The sequence below is a fragment of the Megascapheus bottae genome, chromosome 17, assembly GCF_031878675.1.
Source record: "Megascapheus bottae isolate mThoBot1 chromosome 17, mThoBot2.hap1, whole genome shotgun sequence".
NCBI classification, from domain to species: domain Eukaryota; kingdom Metazoa; phylum Chordata; class Mammalia; order Rodentia; family Geomyidae; genus Megascapheus; species Megascapheus bottae.
The window spans coordinates 7919848-7937051 of record NC_143525.1 but is presented as its reverse complement, the minus strand read 5'-3'; the positions used below and the strand labels follow the sequence as shown (position 1 = coordinate 7937051).

The 17204-nt window shown below is 39.5% G+C and overlaps 1 protein-coding gene across 1 annotated transcript in view; it reads right to left on the bottom strand.

Annotated features, from left to right (window-relative positions):
- Nucleotides 1-17204, bottom strand: part of Dnah9 (dynein axonemal heavy chain 9) — a 306051-nt gene that overhangs the window by 145246 nt on the left and 143601 nt on the right. The window contains exons 30-34 of the mRNA XM_090349542.1: nucleotides 16269-16407; nucleotides 15024-15311; nucleotides 9071-9281; nucleotides 3424-3551; nucleotides 2136-2244 (exon numbers count right to left, since the gene is read on the bottom strand). Coding sequence (XP_090205668.1) covers nucleotides 2136-2244; nucleotides 3424-3551; nucleotides 9071-9281; nucleotides 15024-15311; nucleotides 16269-16407 — 875 coding nt within the window. The remainder of the gene's footprint in view (nucleotides 1-2135; nucleotides 2245-3423; nucleotides 3552-9070; nucleotides 9282-15023; nucleotides 15312-16268; nucleotides 16408-17204) is intronic.

Below are 17204 nucleotides of genomic sequence, written 5' to 3'. Positions count from 1 at the left end.
GTGTGAGGATTGCTTCTGAGGACCAAGGATCCACTGATGGACAATAGATACCTGGTGAAGGTTGAGGCTCCAGAGGAAAGAGGCTGCAACTAACACTCTTAGAAACTGTCACTGTGACCTTCTTTGGAACAATAGCTTTTGCAGATATACTTAATTTAATGTTCTTGGGATCATTCTGGATTATCTAGATGGGACAGTAAGTATCCTTTCTAAGAGAGAGATAGGAGAGACATATAGAGCCAAGATTCATCCTGGTGTGGGGCTGTTCATCAATGATGGATAAAGAAAAGTGGTGTGTGTGTGTATATATATATATATATAATGAAGTATTCTCCATTCATTAAAAAATCAAATTATGACAATTGCAGGAAAATGGGTGGAACTGGAGATGGTGATGTTAAGTAATACCTACCAGGCAAAGGACAAATATCATATATCTTCTCTCATATGTGGAATCTCCATATAAAAATATAAAAATATATGATATGAATGCAAACAGGGAATGTTTTGGAGTGGGGAACAAGTAGAAGGGAAAAAAGAAAGACAGATGGAGATGAACATGGTCTAAAGCATATAACAGTGATAGAAGGGGTGAATGTGATCAAAGTAGAATAGATATATGTATGGCAACACCACAATTACAAACCTTTGTACAATTAATATACACTACATTTGTACCCAGAGAAAGACTCATGAAAAAAATGAAGATTGGAGCTACGGGATTCTGAGACAAAGGTCACCTTTACTTGGAGGTGGCAAGGAAGGAGGTTCTACCTTAAGCTTTGGAGAATGCAGCCTTGCTGGACTCTAGCAAGGACTTTAGGTGTCTGATTTATGAATATGTTAAGACAATACATTTCTGTTTTAATATAATGTTATTGTTATGATTAAGGGGTTGTACAGAAGGGTTACCATTTCATAAGTCAGGTAATGAGCACAATTAGTTTTTGAACTATGTCTCCTCTTTCTCTGCTTTCCCCCATTTTCCCCTACCCATCCTTGCCTACAAGTTATGTAGTTCATTTTCCACATTGTGTTTACTAAATAGCATGATTGCCTTTATTCACCCTTTCTACCTCCTTTTCTGTACCCCCTCCAATTTATTCCTCCTCAGAAGTAAAAAGAAAAAAACTACAAATGTGCCATTTGTCTCTGAGTTTGACTTTCCTCACTTAGCATGATTTGTTCTAGGTCCATCTATTTTCCTACGAATGACATAATCTTATTCTTTCTAATGGATGAGTCAATTACATTGTATATAGGTACCACATTTTATCAATCCACTCATCTACTGTAGGGCATACGGGCTGTTTCCATATCCTGGCTATGGTGGATAGTACAGTGCTGAGCATGGATGTGTAAGTGTCTTTAAAAGCCACTCACGGTAATTAGTTATACATGTTACAGTGGCCCTCAGAAATTAGCATGAAATGGGGTGCAATTTTCCTGAGCAGGGTTTACCAGGCTGAGAGGGCCTAGAAAGGGAACCTGACATTATAGCAAAGACAAAAAGTTTTGTTTTGTCATTGTTGAAAAAAAATACTTGAATATCTGTACTCACATAGTTGAACTATAAACCACTGTCCATGAATAACATATATGATTTTCTGGATTTGGAATGACCTATAGAAACCAGCACCATAGCCAAGTACCCACCTCTACAAGTTTCTTCATGCTCTCTTCCTGTGTATATGTGTGTATGTGCATGCGCCTACATTGAGAACATTTTACCTGGTGTATATCTTCCTGACAGAATATACAAGGCAGTATTATCGACTATGCACTGTATGGTACAACATATCTCTAGAACTTATTCATCCTGAATAAAGAAGCTTTGCACCCCTTGAACACCCTGAACATATCTCTCCCTCTCATTCTCACCTGCCCTATGCCCTAGAAGCTGCCATTCCACTCTTTCCTTCTTTGATTATTTTGCTAAATAGGTACTTTTTATGCCCTAGTGTCTGATAATCAATTGAACTAATGGAGAAAGGGGGGAGCGGGGCTGGATGAGTTCTGTCCACCAGACCAGGGTATTGGAGGAGCAGCTTCTGTCTCCTACCCAACAGAAGAACTAGGACAATACAGCTGGATGCACCCACCTCTGCTGAGCGATTGGACCTCCTGAGTCTTACCTGCTCTGGAGACAGTTGCTGGTGTGGCCGTATGCAGGTGGCTAATCTCAAAGAGAAGCCTCATTGTGGGGTTAAGAGGGATCCTCTCATTGCTTGCCAGGGTCAGCACCTATCGACATGGGAAGGATGTCCAGTTAGGGCGCAGTGAGGATGGAGTGAAGGCTGGTAGGTGTGTGATGGATCCTTTCAGGGAGGCTATGGACATGCTATGATGTTTATGTGGGTGATTACACCGTAAGTGTTCTGTCCCTTGCTGTCCTAGGCATGCTCTCTTGCCCTTTCCCATGGGAGTAGCAAGTTTTCAATCTGTCATTTTTTTTTTTTTACAGCCCCTTGACACTAAGACTTTGTGCTTTCCAGAAATGAAAGTCAAATAATGGTCTTGTCTTCATATATCACTCAGTCCCTGGTATTCTGTTACAGAGACAGGAAAGGATGGTTATATCCTCTTTTAATTATCAATAGTTTTTTGTGGGTCATAGTGCTTGAACTCTGGGCCTAGACGCTGTCCCTGAGCTCATCAGCTCAAGGCTAATGTCCTATCCATTGAGCCACAGCCCCACTTATTAATATTTTCTATAAGTTGTGTGTCTCTGTTTCTGGATCTCCCTGTCTCTCTCTTCCATACCCTTTCTCTACTTCCACTCTTCTGTCCTCTGTTGAATCATGATACAAATTATTTAAACAGTCTAAATTGATGTCAATAATTTGAATAAATTAGACCATATTGGAATAATAATACGTTTAAATGAAAAGAAATTCAGTTTCATATTACTGCTCTTCCTTCTTAGTCCTGCTGGGAGGGAACATGCATTTATTCTAATGATATCTGGGAATACGGAGGCCATTTTAACATTTCCAATCTGGACAAGCTTTCTGAATATGTTTAGGAACCACTACCAGCTTAGCAGCCATTTCACTGCCATTTGGTTAGTGTTCGTTGTTTATTTTTTTTTAAGTACTATGCGCTACTAACAGATAGATATTTACCACCTTAGAGGTCATTGGATGGGCTCAGAATGTTTTAAATCTGTAGTTTCCTTCTTTATCAATTAGAGAAAAGAGTTGATTTCAGCTCTAAATATAAAGTGAAATTATAGGCATGATTGTCTGAAGGAAATGATCATTCAAAAACAAGGCAGGTAGAGGCAAAAGCACTGATGTAGGCCAGGGCTGTTGGTGGGGATGGGTCGGTTCTGTCGGTTGAAGACACCAGTGAAAGTGGCATGTTCTAGCTCAGCCATCCTGTGACACACAGTGTGGGGACTTCCCTTCCCCTCTCTGATACCTTGTTATCATCCATGACGGTGTTCAGAGATTCAATCCACATTGGATCGATATCACCATCCAGTAAGATCCACTTGGGTCCATCATGGGAGATATTGGCAAGCTCCCTCATGATAGAAGAGAACAGTCCTACAAGGAACCATGGGTATCTTATTTTCCCATTCATCACCAGCCCTCTTCCTCTTAGCACAGCTGCCCCCTCCCCCATTGGTTACTCTGCTCAGAAGGAGGCTTGCATTCAAGAAGCAGACTCCATTTGGTTTGGTATCTTGCTCTACTCAGACACTTAGGGCCCAACAAGCTCCAGACCAACTTTGCAACATCAACATGAATAACAAGAATCACAAGAAAAAGAACAAGGGCCAGCTTTTTGGGTACCAGCTCAAAGAGAGGCAAGGGACCCAGTGAAGCCTTTCAGCTATGACTGCAGAATGCTAGAATAATGGGATGATAGAATCACACTAAGTTTTCTCAGGCAAAAAAAAATTTCATCCATTGTCATTGCCTTCCTAGAAAATTTTGCCCAGGATAGGACTTGGAGGAGATTCAATTGCTTCTTATTGTCATCACATTGAAATCTGCATATTAATTGAATAAAATTAATTTTTATGATATTAAATTTTCCCAGCCAATAATATTATATGCCTTTTCATCTATTTACTCAGATAATTTTTCTATGTCCATAACAAAATGTTGCAGCTTTTAAAATATATCTCCTTGGGTAAATATATTTCTATATATTTCATAGGTTTATTGTGGTTGTGAGAAAGATCCCCTATCCACCTGCCCTGTATTTCCATTCTTAAAAGGCTCTTTGTAGTATAGGGAAAAACTACTAGGTTTTGCATGTGTTTAGTGACACTTAATACTTAAAATTTTAATTCTAGGGGCCGGGAGCTTGGCGTCTTGGAAGAGCTCCTTGGTAGAGCTCTTGCCTAGCATGCAGGAAGCCCTGGGTTCGATTCCTCTGTACAACATACACATTAAAAGTCAAAAGTAGTGCTGTCGCTCAAGTGGTAGAGCATTAGCCTTGAGCTGAAAAGCTCAAGGACAGTGCCCAGGCCTGGAATTGACCCACAACTGACAAAAAAATAATTCTAGTAATTTAGTGACAGCTCATTTTTTGGGGGGGGGTCTGCTTGTTTTTGGTGTACAGTTGCAGAATAAGCAAACAACACATTTTCTCCTTCCCTCCAACTTACAACATCTATTCCATTTCCTTATTGTCTTTCCTAAAAAACTCGGAAACAATACTGAATACAAATTGATAGTAGACCTCCCTGCCTGATTTCTGCTTTTAATGGAAATAGCTTTAGTATGTCATTATTTAGAGTTATTTTAATTTCATTTTCTTTGTAGCTTGAGGTATAGACCATTTTTCATAGTTAGGTGTTTTCATTCAATTTGTACTTTAGTTAGAACTTTACAGTAAGGAGCAACTATAATTTTTAAGTATGTATTAATTAGATCAAAATATGTTTCTCCTTAGCTTGTCAATTACTATTTTCTAAAAATAATCCATACATCCTTACACTTCTGGAATAGACTTGACTTGGTCAAACTGTCTCATTCTTTCAAGATACTGCTGGATTACACATACTAATATTTAACTTAAAATTTCTGAATCTATGTTAGTAAATTGAATTGTGATTTCAGGTTCTGCATACAAATTGATATTAAGATTATTATTTTTATTGTCGGGGTAATGTATAGAGGGGTTACAGTTACATTTGTTAGGTAATTAATATTATTATTGCTTCATAAAAGGATTTCAGAGGTATTATTTATGCAATAATGAAGACTTCATATTTGTTCTTGTACTATCTGTAAAACTGTTTATGTGATATACTACTTCTTAATGAGAAAATCTATTTTTTGCTATTTTCTTTGTTTTTTAAGTTTACGATACTAAAAAAATAATTTTACCATAAGAAGGGATATCAGTGTGTGAGAAGTAGTGCACCCTCTATCTGGCGAATATACTGAAACCCCTTTACACATTGAAATAAAAAATAATAAAAATATAAAAATCATATTGATAAAAATTTTATTGTTATTATTAAGGTATTAAGGTATTGTACAGAGAGTTTACCATTTCATACATCAGGTAATGAGTACATTTCTTTGGCCAGTCTTGGGACTTGAACTTAGGGCCTGGGCACTCTCCTTGAACTTTCTCAAAGTTAATGTTCTACCACTTGAGACACAGCAGCATTTCTGGCTTTTTCTCTGTACCCAGGAATCATACCCAGGGCTTTGTGAATGCTAGACAAGTACTCTACCACTTTGCAATACACCTGGCCCAAATTTTTTTAAAACACTGTCACACCTTCCTTTGCTTTCCTTCCAGTTTCCCCTTTCCATCTCTACCTAAATTACATGCATCATTTTCCATGTAGTGTATACTAACATGATTGCATTCATTCACCTTTTATCTCTCAGTTTCTGCACCACCCCTTACCTCCCTAAAAGAAAAAAATACTACAACCAGCAATAATAAACAACAAAAGCAAAAAACATTTCATTTCTTGGAATTTCCTAAGATGAGGTTAAATGAAAGGACCTCCAGGACATGGAAACAAGAGCCATATAATGTGTGATTGTTGTTCTTAATGTACTATGTTATTTCTCATCTTTTTTATTGTCCCTTGGTTATTCTCATGTTACAATATCTTACCTTGTTATCTGGTATATTGTATATACCTTTATTTGTTTATTTGAAATAGGAAAGGGAAGGGGGGCAAACAAGATGTGGGGAGGGGTTGGGGGGAGGAAAACGGGGCTAAAAACATGAGAAGGTGTGTCAATATGTGTGAAGTAATGCACCTTCTATCTGGCGAATATAACTGTAACCCTTCTATTAATTACAATAAAAATCATTTCTTAAATGTTCAGGAAAATTATACCTCTGTATTCCTCTCCTTCCCTTAGTCTGATTGTGTGTGAATGCCTGGAGTCCTATATAGGCTATTATGTCCAGTTATATTTTGGATCTAGCTTCCACATATGAGAAAAATCTTACAACATTTGTTTTTCTGAGCTTGTCTTAACTTGCTTAGTATGATTTGTTCTACATCCATTTTTTATTTTTACTAGGGGGTTCATATTATTTCTTCTATATTGTCAAACACATGCCATCTGATTAGATAGTCTCTTCTAATTTAATCTTGAATATCATTTCAAATTCCTAATAGTATATATTATATATACATATAGTTAAACCTTCCCTCCATTTGTCATCCTCACAATAAATGCTTTTATAAAGAACTACTGTTTATATTTCTCCTTTCGATGACCTTTTTGTCTTTTTTTCTGGCCAATTTCATATCTTATCTTTAGTAGATTCTTTCTTCTCATCATTGTCTTCAGATTTAGCTTAAGTAATACTTAGTATAGAAATTAATTTCTTTTACTCCTAATTAACTTTCCATCACACAGTTTAATGTGCTTTCTGATAGGCATCAGACAAAATTTATAAGGTACAAAATTCTATGATTATGTGTTATACTGAATTTGATGATATATTTCTAAATTCCTTTGTATATGCACTCAGGTTTCTGTCTTCTGGATCCATTTAGTTTTGAAAAATGTGAATAAAATAACACACATATTTTTACTTTACTCAAGCTTTCCATTAAATTTCAGAAAGGCTATATCCCACTTACTTTGAAATTATATTGCTCAGTGAATACAGATTCTTATTATGCCTTCTGTGTCAGTTTCTTCAAATTTAAAATGCAAATTTAATAGAATATTAACTAAGATTTCAACAAAGTTTATGATGTTGAATTTAATATAGAAATGAAGTGTTTAAGGCCATCCCAAACTATTGAGAAGCAATTTAGCTCAATGGATAGTAAAATCTGCTAAGAAATGATTCTAACTGAAATAGATGATATTGGTAGAAAATCACACAGACAGAAATGTGGAGCAGAATGAAAATCCTAGAATCCGATCTTGGTATGTATGGAATTTAATAAGCAACAAGGGGGTGTTTGAAAGCAGAGGGAAAAGACAGTTACTTAATAAATGGTGCTGGCACAATCAGTTATCCATCTGGAAGGAAATGAAGTTGGATTTTTATTCAAACTCATTCTGAGCCTCAAAATAAATTCCAGATGGATTTAAAAATGTTAATGTAAAAAGAATCCTTATTGACCAAATTTATGATACTATATCTGTAGCTGACAATTAGAAAGAGTTATAAATGAAATAGGAATCCCAGATGCTGAAAAGACTAGACAGACATAATATCCTATTTTTTTTAAAAAAAGGTACTTGGTAAAATATACACTATAGAAAGTATAAAAACCATTAAAGTGTCTATAGACAAATGATAGATGTTAAACGCATACTATCTTTGTGTGTGTGTGTGTGTGTGTGTGTGTGTGTGTGTGAGAGAGAGAGAGAGAGAGAGAGGAGAGAGAGAGAGGAGAGAGAGAGAGAGAGAGAGAGAGAGAGAGAGAGAGAGAGAGAGAGAGAGAGAGAGAGAGAGAGAATATTTTAGGGCTTGAACTGAGCACTGAGCTGTCACAAGTGGGGTTCAATCACTTGAACCGCACCTCCAGTCTGATACTATGTGGGTAATTGGAGGTAGGTCTTAAAGACTTTCTGTCCAAGCTGATTTCATAATCCTAGCTACTCATTTATGCTAATTATTCAACTACTTGGGAGACTTGGCACATTATCATCTCTGATATAGGTAAAGAATTTTTACCTGGTATTGGTGGATCACATCTGTAATTCTAGCTATATAAGAGGATTATGGTTTGAAGCCAGCCTGGGAAGACAAATCCTAGAGACTCTTACCACCAACTAACCAGTAAAAAGCCAGAAGCAGAGGTGGGGCTCAAAAAAAAAAAAGGCAAAAAAGCAAGAGCACAGACCCTGAGTCCAAACCCCAATATTGGTACACACAAAAAACAGAACACTTACACAATGATACAAAATAACAAAAGGAAATTACTAAGACTGCTAAGAAGGAAACGATGCTAATGACCTTTGAAATAAAAATTAGAGCTCCTGCTCATTAACGTGCTTGGTCTCTAGGCCAAGCTCCTAAATTAAAGAAATCCAAGGAATTTGACCTTGACGAGTCAAACACTGAAACAAGAGGGAGCTGATATGTCCTCATTTCAGAGCCCAGGGAAAACATGGGCTTGGAGGTGCTGAATGAGTTTAGAAGGGAGCATGTTGCTAGGAACCCCCTGGGGACTCACAAGACATGCCCTGCCTGGACCAGCACAGGTGCAATGTTGGGAAGCCTAATTCCAGGGCAGTGGCCACAAAGGTGGAATGCCCTGCATGTAAGGCTGGACTGCACTATTTCTTTGGGAACAAGACATGAACTTCCCTCCCTTGTGCATAACTTAAACCCACAATTTGCTATTGAAAAGCAAACTATAGTAGCTAAATGCTTGCCTAGCTTTATCCTCTATAAAGGCACTATACTAAAGGCAGCTAAAAGAGGTTGCAGAGGAGGAAGAAAAATCTGAGAAGCTAAGCTCTGCCTCTAGCCCAAATTGGTTTCTCCCTTTCACCTCTTCACTGTCTGCTATCTGAAATGGATCAGTTCACTGCCTCCCTTGACCTCATGTAGTTCTGTCTATGAGGCACTGAGTTGGTAACTGGGAATTTTCTCCTCTCACCGTCCTTCCATTCTCGTGTGGCCGGATTGATGATGCCGAAGAGTTCATCATTGGTGACGGCTTTGGGGTTGAGGTCTGTCCACACAGGACGACGTCTCATGATCTGATAGGTTTTGTGCAAAGACCTCAGTACCTGTGATTTGCCGGTACCAGCGCCACCCACTACAAACACAGAGTGTCGAACTGCCAACAGTTCCTCCAGCTGCACCACCTGGGAGAAACGAAAAAGCAGACACTGGTATCAGTTGGTCACTCACCTGCATGTTACCTGATCTTCTGTCAGCCAGGCTGGTGTCTGCAGTGAGAAGACAACAGCAAAGGGTTCTTTCCCCTCAAAACAAGATGAGTTCTGACTCATTGCAGCAACGCGAATCAAGTATTCATCACACAGTCTTGCAATTATTAGTCATTAAGTGTCAGAGTGTGCTAGCTAGATAAGGAGCACTCAGAGAGGATCCCACAGCCTGATAGAAGAAAACCACATTGATTAATGATCATAATGGGAGATGGTAATTGATATAAAATGGGTATTTATAAAGTACCATGAGACCACAGAGAGAAACCGTTGATTTTTGAAAATGATGGAAACAAGGAAGATTTCTCAGAGGCGGGGGCTTTTGTACCAGGACTTTAGGGATAAGTGGGAGTTTGCCCAGAGATGCACAGGAAAGCAACAGAGTGTGATGTGGCTGGATAATTTGATGAGGCTGGACTCAAGACCAGTCTGATGCGTGGATCCGACCGCTCTGCAGCCAGCCAGGCATTTAACTTGAAGCCAAAAAGAAAAAATAACAAGTTGCTTCCTGGAAGCAAATCACTGCTATCATTCTGCCCTCATCAGTAGTCACCCAAGGTTTTGGTAAATTTGATTTTCCTTACTGTCTGCCCCAAATCAGCCTCTACAATTACCTTTCATTCCCAACATGGACCTTCTCCACAGTCAGTGACTTGTAGCTCTTCAGTGATGGTATTTCTCACACCTGTAACTTCAAGTGTACTTTACCTTCTGTATTTCAACTTTGAAGTCATTGAATTTCTTTTGCCTCTCTCTGGCCAATTTTTGCATAGCCTTCCAGAAACCTTCAGTCTGGAACAAGTATCCCATACCAGGAGCCTACATCCTGGCATTTGATAATAGTTACTTTTCCATTTCCCTATTCAATGATCAGGGCTACTATGAGGTCCTTAGATCAATTGGTGGCAGGGTCTCAAAAAGTATTAACGTTATTTGTTGTGGGACTTTAGTTATTAAAAATCCTGATCCTGTCCCCTCAATTCTCTCAGGATTGATGTATTGAACTGTGATTGTTAGAGAACATGCTTCCACCATTGTCAAGATGTCAGCTAGCCTAAAAGGCTGTCACCAGTGTCAAGGCAAGAGAGTCGACTTGCCCTCGAGCTCTGAAGGTCCTCTAAACTTGCTTTCTGGTATCCCACATTGGGATCACTTATACTCCTTTCTCATTCTGTAAAAAGTTTGCAGCTGGAAAACTTTTCATTCTTTATTCTTGACTCTTAAAATTCCATTAGCATATGTCTCTGAATAAGTCATATAATTTCACACTGTTTAATAACGATTCCTTCTAGTTTGGACATGACTTCTAGCTCTCGTAAGTTTTCTTGGTTTGAGAATTCCTTTTGGTAACACATTGGGTCACGTAGGTAGGTATGCCATCTGTCTTTGTTTCTTTCTGTATGTCTCTAATTTATAGTATACCCACATGCATGTCTATATGTACAGTTTGTGTGTGTGTGGGGGTCATGTGGCTTGAACTAGGCCTGGGCACTGTCCTTGAGCTCTTCAGCTTAAGGCTACTGCCCTTTCCTTGAGCCAAACCCCACTTCCTGTTTTCTAGAGGTTAATTGGAGATAAGATCTCAGGTTCTTTTAGCCCAGGCTGGCTTTGAACCTTGATCCTCAGATTACAGCCTCCTGAGTAGCTAGGACTACAGGCGTGAGCCACTGCACCCGGCTTATATGCACAGTTTTATGTGTGGCAATATCCTTGACTTTATCCTCTTGCTGAATTTTATGTGTCATTGATAATATAATTCTACACTTCAGAGTTCTTCGCAATTTGAAAAGAAGTCTTTTTTACTATGCGATCTTATCTTGCTTACAGATGTTGTTCTATTATCTTCAAGGATATGAATTGGAATGTGTTCAACATTCTGTTTCTTATTTTCACTGTGATATGCAATGTGTGTGTGTGTGTGTGCGCGCGCTCGTGCGCGCGTGTGCATGATCACTTTTCTTTATCATGTTGTTAGTTTTCTCCGATATTGAATATGCCTCAAATTGAAACAATGAGCAACATCCCTTGCTTCCTGGGAGGCTGGACTGGTATTCTCTGAGTCTAGCTAAGTAGGTAGGACTGAGTTGAAGCTCTGTGGACAGTCAGATCTCAGATGATGCCCTTGGTCTTTGCCCTTCACTTGTGGGTATATGAAGGGGGGTGGGGGACCTTCTGTTTAGGGACTGCAATGAGAATAAAAGTGCCTTGATAGCCATCTCTCCCAAAAGAATTTATTAAATATTTCTCATTTTTTTCTTTTTCATCCTGCAGTGAAGTTCTTGGTTACAGATCATCTGTGTTGCTTGGGCATGGGGAGCTGGATGGAGGTCTTGGGAGAAGAGTGTGAGGAGCTAAGTAGCCCAAATTACAGGGTAAACAGATTTAATGATGTCTCCTCTGGCTATTTTCAGTCCTCATTCTCATTGCTGCCCTCCTTAACTACCAACCCCAAGCTCAGAGCTCCTGCAGGATTCTGCTTGGCAGAATGACTGCCTCCAGGTGCCTTTTTCCCTGGAGCTCTTTTTACGAATATTCTGTTCTGCAAAATCCTCTCTCCTCTTCTGGGTCTGTCAGCTCATGTTTTTGTTCTTTCCCTTTTTTTCAAAAATTTACTATCATATTTCTGCCCTAGTTTCCATCGTTCTATGAGTTTATTCCTTTTTCTTGAAATAATAAATTAGAGATTGTTGTTCTTAATGTACTATGTGAAGTTACTTCTTTTATTTTTTTCCCCTTATGGTTAATCTCATGTTGTTACTGTATATGGCTTTGTTACCTGGTATATTGTATATATGTTTATTTGTTTATTTGAAATAGGGAAGGGAAGGAGGAAAACAAGATGATTAGGAAGGGTGGGAGGAGGGAAAGGGGGACAAAAACATGAGAATGGTTAGCAAGGTTCGAGAAGTAATGCCCCCACTACCTGACCAATGTAACTGTAACCATTCTATATATTGTAATAATTCAATTAAAAATAAACTAAAATGGTATGTTAGCACTTTTGAAGGATTTAAGGATGCCGCATGGAAGTTTCTGAATAAATACTTTTCAGAAGTTCAAGTGGATGGTGTAAATGTAAAGTATGGAAAGACATTGTCTTTGTCATCTAGTCAAAGAATTCTTAGCAGAGAGCCTATATTTTGTCTGAGAGCAAAGAATATATATGTAAAAGAAGAAAAGAAGGAAATAGGTTGTTACTCAACAGACAAATAAGTAGAAAGAAACACAAAGATTCTGAGTGGGAAAAAAAAAGTAGAACATAAAAGAATGAGGGCCAATACTCTGACCAGATCCCAAAAGTCTGGGCAGACATAGCTTTCCCTGTCTAAGACATATCATCTTCAGTATTAGTATCTTATGAACCTCCTCAGATGTAACTCACCTTGGATGAAGATATCTGAGGATTCGACCTTTAAGGGTAAGCCCTCAGCCTGGCATTCAGGATCTTCCTTATCATTGTCCTGTGTGGTCTTAAGTCTTATAGCTTTTTCCCCTACCCTGGTTTCCATTACCTGAGCATATTTTCCTTCAACACCACTGGACTTTCTATGGCTGGTTTGTCTTCATTGTGTCTCCTGTAGAACTCTTTGCTAACCCCTAGTCGCTCCACCTAGGTGGCCATCCTGCTCCTCCCTGCTTCAAATCTTTTTATTTTTCCTCAGAGGTAAGAGTTTGAAAGGATCAAGGCCATCAAACACAAAGTGATAGCCAAATCCCTGCTCAACCAATAAGCAAAACTGAAACTTGTTATCTGTGAGTTCAGCTATATGGGAGAAACAGGTGGGTAGGAGAATCTCGGTTCAGGGTTGACCCAGGCAAAAAGAGCAGCGCGAATCTGAAAGATAGCCTAAAGTACAAAAAGGCTGGAGATGGATCTCACATGACAGAGTATAAGCAAGAACAGGCCTTGACTTCAGAGCCTGGCAAGGCAAAAAGAAAAAGAAAATAATTCTACCCCCTTGAGCTTAAGAGAAGCAAGAGAGGGAGTAGTAATAGGTCACCCTACAGAAGTATTCACAAACTCCAAACTAGTTAGTATTTTGCTGTCGTTGGTAATGAGAATTCCAGGAATAAAAGTAGATGTCTGCTCGAAATAGGGGAAAAGACAGTCTTCTTTGCTCTTAATTTTATTTGTATGCAATCAGGGCTCTATCAAAGAAAGTGCAGGAATGGAGCAGAAGATGTCTACTCGTGTAAGGTAGCAGCTCCTTCCCAGAAAAGACCTCCCCTGAAAGCTTCAGTTTTCTCCTCCTAAAGGGGTTTCGGCTGCATTGCCTGCCTCAGACATCATTGGAACATCAAATTGTGGACAAAACGTAAACCCACGTAATGAAATGGAGAGCAATGCTTATGTTTCCTTTAGCATCTTATTGAACAGAGAAATATGAAGAAAAAAATCTACTCTGCCTCTGAACTTCAGGACCACTGACCCTTCTAGGGCACTTGCCTCCTGCTGCCCCAAAGCTATACTCCTTTTCCGCAGGCATTTGGACATGTATCTTGAAAATATCATTCATAAAATTGCACTGGAAAATAACTGGTTTATAGAAAAATAGTACTGGGGTAGGCCATTGAAAATGGAGAGAACTTTGTATTCAAAGTCCAGAGAACGTCACAGTGAATTCCAATCATAATGAAAATGTAGTTCTGTTAACAGTCTGAGCGTTTCTATCTGACAGATGGTCACTCTGTTTTATTGCAGCCCTAAACTTGGCCCTTGAGCCTCCTTGTTCCAGAGACACATCCCTGAGGACATTTAATTTGGATAGAGGTGATTCTAATCACAACAGTAGATCCAAATCCAGAAAGAGCCTTCTTCCTTAATCCATTGTTTTAGCCTAGGAAAGTGATTTCTTAGGCTCTTCATTTGTCTTTTTTTTTTTTTTTTAGGAAAGAAAGGGAGAAAGGGAGATAAGCAGTGGTGCAACATACATGTAGCCCATGATGGTATTTGCTGTTCTCCTAGTGCCTCAGGCTCCTGCTCAATTACTTCTTCCCACAATGCCCTAGGTGTCTGTTGAATCAATGAAAAGAGCTGGAGTGATGCATGTGTGCACAATCATAACAAAACCTAGATGAGAAGATTGATGAGGAGCCCTGTACTATAAAATGTGCCTTCTGAGAGATCTCTTTTGGACTCCTTGGAACAACTCTCTTTGAAGTGTCTTGCTACTTTCCTTTTACGGTTTTCTTTTCCCTTTAAACTAAACTTGTTCTGTCTGCTTCAAGTAATGTCCTACTTTTCAAGCTGCTAAATGAATTGAATTGGGACCCTCCTCCTCTTCTTTTCTTCTTTCTTCTTTTTCTTCTGGAGCTGGAGCTTGGGGGCCTTGTGTTCTTGTCCCGCTGTTGTATTCCCCACCCCCCACAGCTGGTGCTCTACCACTTGAGCCACACTTAATGTTCCAGCTTTTTGTTGGATAATGGGCCATAAGTGTTTCTTGGATTTGTTTCCCCTGGCTGGCTGTGACCTGGGATTCTCAGATGTCAACTTCCTGAGCAGATAGGTATGAGCCATTAGCCCAGAAAAATTAGATTCGTTGTAACGGGATATGTCTCTACATAATTAAAGAAGCCATTTGGCCTAAGGATGGCCTAAAGATTGTCCCAAGAAACTCATTTTGAAATAGAAATCTTGGAAGAGAAAGGCTCACATACCTTTAACACAAAGTTGTCTTCTGCCTGGAGCTTCAGGTCCACTACTGCCTTCCGGACCAAAGCCTCAAAGTTCAGGTCTCTCCTCCGAGGAACATCCAGGGAAGGAAAGAGATCTCCAATCAGGCCCATGAAGACTGGCATGTCATCAGTCACAATCTTGGGGATGTTGAAGTCACGCAAGGAGCGCATCAAGACCTGGTCCTCAGGCCGGTCAGGATCTCCTCGCTTCAGGGACCCTGCCACCACCAGGACAGACTTGATGGCCCTCAGGCCCCAGTCGTAGTGATCCTGTGGGAAGGTAGGTAGCACAAGCTAGGCCAAAGTTGCTGGGTGCTCAGGCAAGGGGCGAGAGGAGATGAATCTGGCATTACTAACTTTTCCAGCTGTGATCACAACAGAGCAGTTGTACATACAAGTGGTTGGGGACCAGGGGACTGAGCAAAGCATTCAAATCTGACTACTCAAAGGTTGGGAGGGTTCAGAAGGGTGCATTAGCTTTCAGAGAAGGTACATGCTAGGCTTACATGTTGTATCTCAGAGATCTTCAAACTCAGAGAAAAGGAGTTTCAAATATATAGTTTTTGAGTCTAGGGGTGTAACTCAATGCTACAGTGTCCACCTACTATGTACAGAGCCTTGGGTTTGATCCCCAGAACTGAAAATACAAAGAGTCAGGGTGAAAGATCAGAATACCCTGAAGGAAAGAAAATACAAAAAAGTACAAAGGAGTAGAAACTGGTCAAGCACAAGTGAGGAAGAAATGCAGATTAGTATGAAGGAAAGGAAGGAAGGATTGATTTTTTATTAAAAATGAAGTTCTATACAGTTTTGAAAATGCTGAGCTAAAAAATGAACAAGCTTTCATTTCCCAATACTGCAGAGCTTTTAGTATGTTTATGGCCATAATGATTTTTGTTATTTTTTGGTCAGTTCTGAGGCTTGAACTCAGGGGCTGGGCACTGTCTCTGAGATTTTTTCATTCAAGTCTAGCATTTTAGCATTTTGCGAAACAGTACCAGTTTCTGTTGCTTTGGTGGATAGTTGGCGATAAGAGTCTCACAAACTTTTGTGCCTAGACTGGCTTCTGAGTATCCTTCTGAGTAGGTAAGATTACAGGTTATGAGTTGCCAATACCTAGCAGGACAGTGAGTCTTAAAACAAAAAGAGAACTCCTTAGTCTACTGGCCCTTCTAGGGAATGGTGAATGGCATGGTGATTGGCCATCAGCCTTTCTGTAGATCCTACCTGTTTGGAGAGAAGTTCTTTGCACAATTGGTAAAGAGTGATGAACTTTCTGGCTAATAATCGGGCTTCAATAAATCCTTCTGCCACCAGCATGATCTCACAGATGAGTTCAAAGTCTGGAACAACCATCGCACAAGGCCTGGGAAGTATAGGGAGACAAAGAGTGAGACAGAGCCCCAACCACAGAGTTGAAGTGGAATCTGTGGGACAAGAGATGCTGGCTGAGATCACACAAATCACACAGACCCGTGAGGGCAAAATTTATGTATGTACCTCATTTTATCCCAGACCGTCAAAGGTCAAGATGAGTGAATTAAGGTAAAGGAAGTGTACTGTTACTCACGCAGGTAGATAATGGTAGTAGATGGGGGCAGAGTTGTTATTACAGCTCTGCCTTTGTAACTTAAGCCCTACATGCTTCACCTGAAGCAGGAATTAGTGTAACAAGTTGTCTAGACTGCATTAGGGGCTGAGTACAAGAAACAAAGTCTCCCTGTCTCCTCCAAACCCCATGTACCAGGGCTTATTTGAATACAAATGTACATCACTATTGACCTCATCCTAATCAGTAAAAATATCATCTATGAGAAGGGGGATTAAGTGTAATTTCTGCCTCCTCTGACACTAGTTATATTTGACTTTAAAATGACTCCTTTTTTTTGTTAGTGCTATGGATTGAAATCAGGGCTTTATGCATGCTAAGTAAGTACTCTATCAGTGAGCTATATCCTTAGTTCTTCTCACTGTATAGCCCAAAGTGTCCTTAAATTCTGGATTCTCTGCGGAAGTGGTAACACAGATCAAGAGGCATAGTATACATAAATTTGTCTGCTAAATTGCAAAACATTTACTACATAAACTAAAATTAAGATAAGTAAGGGAAGGGGTAGGCTGGTAGAGGGTGACATTATCAAGATGTGCTGTATTCATAAATTG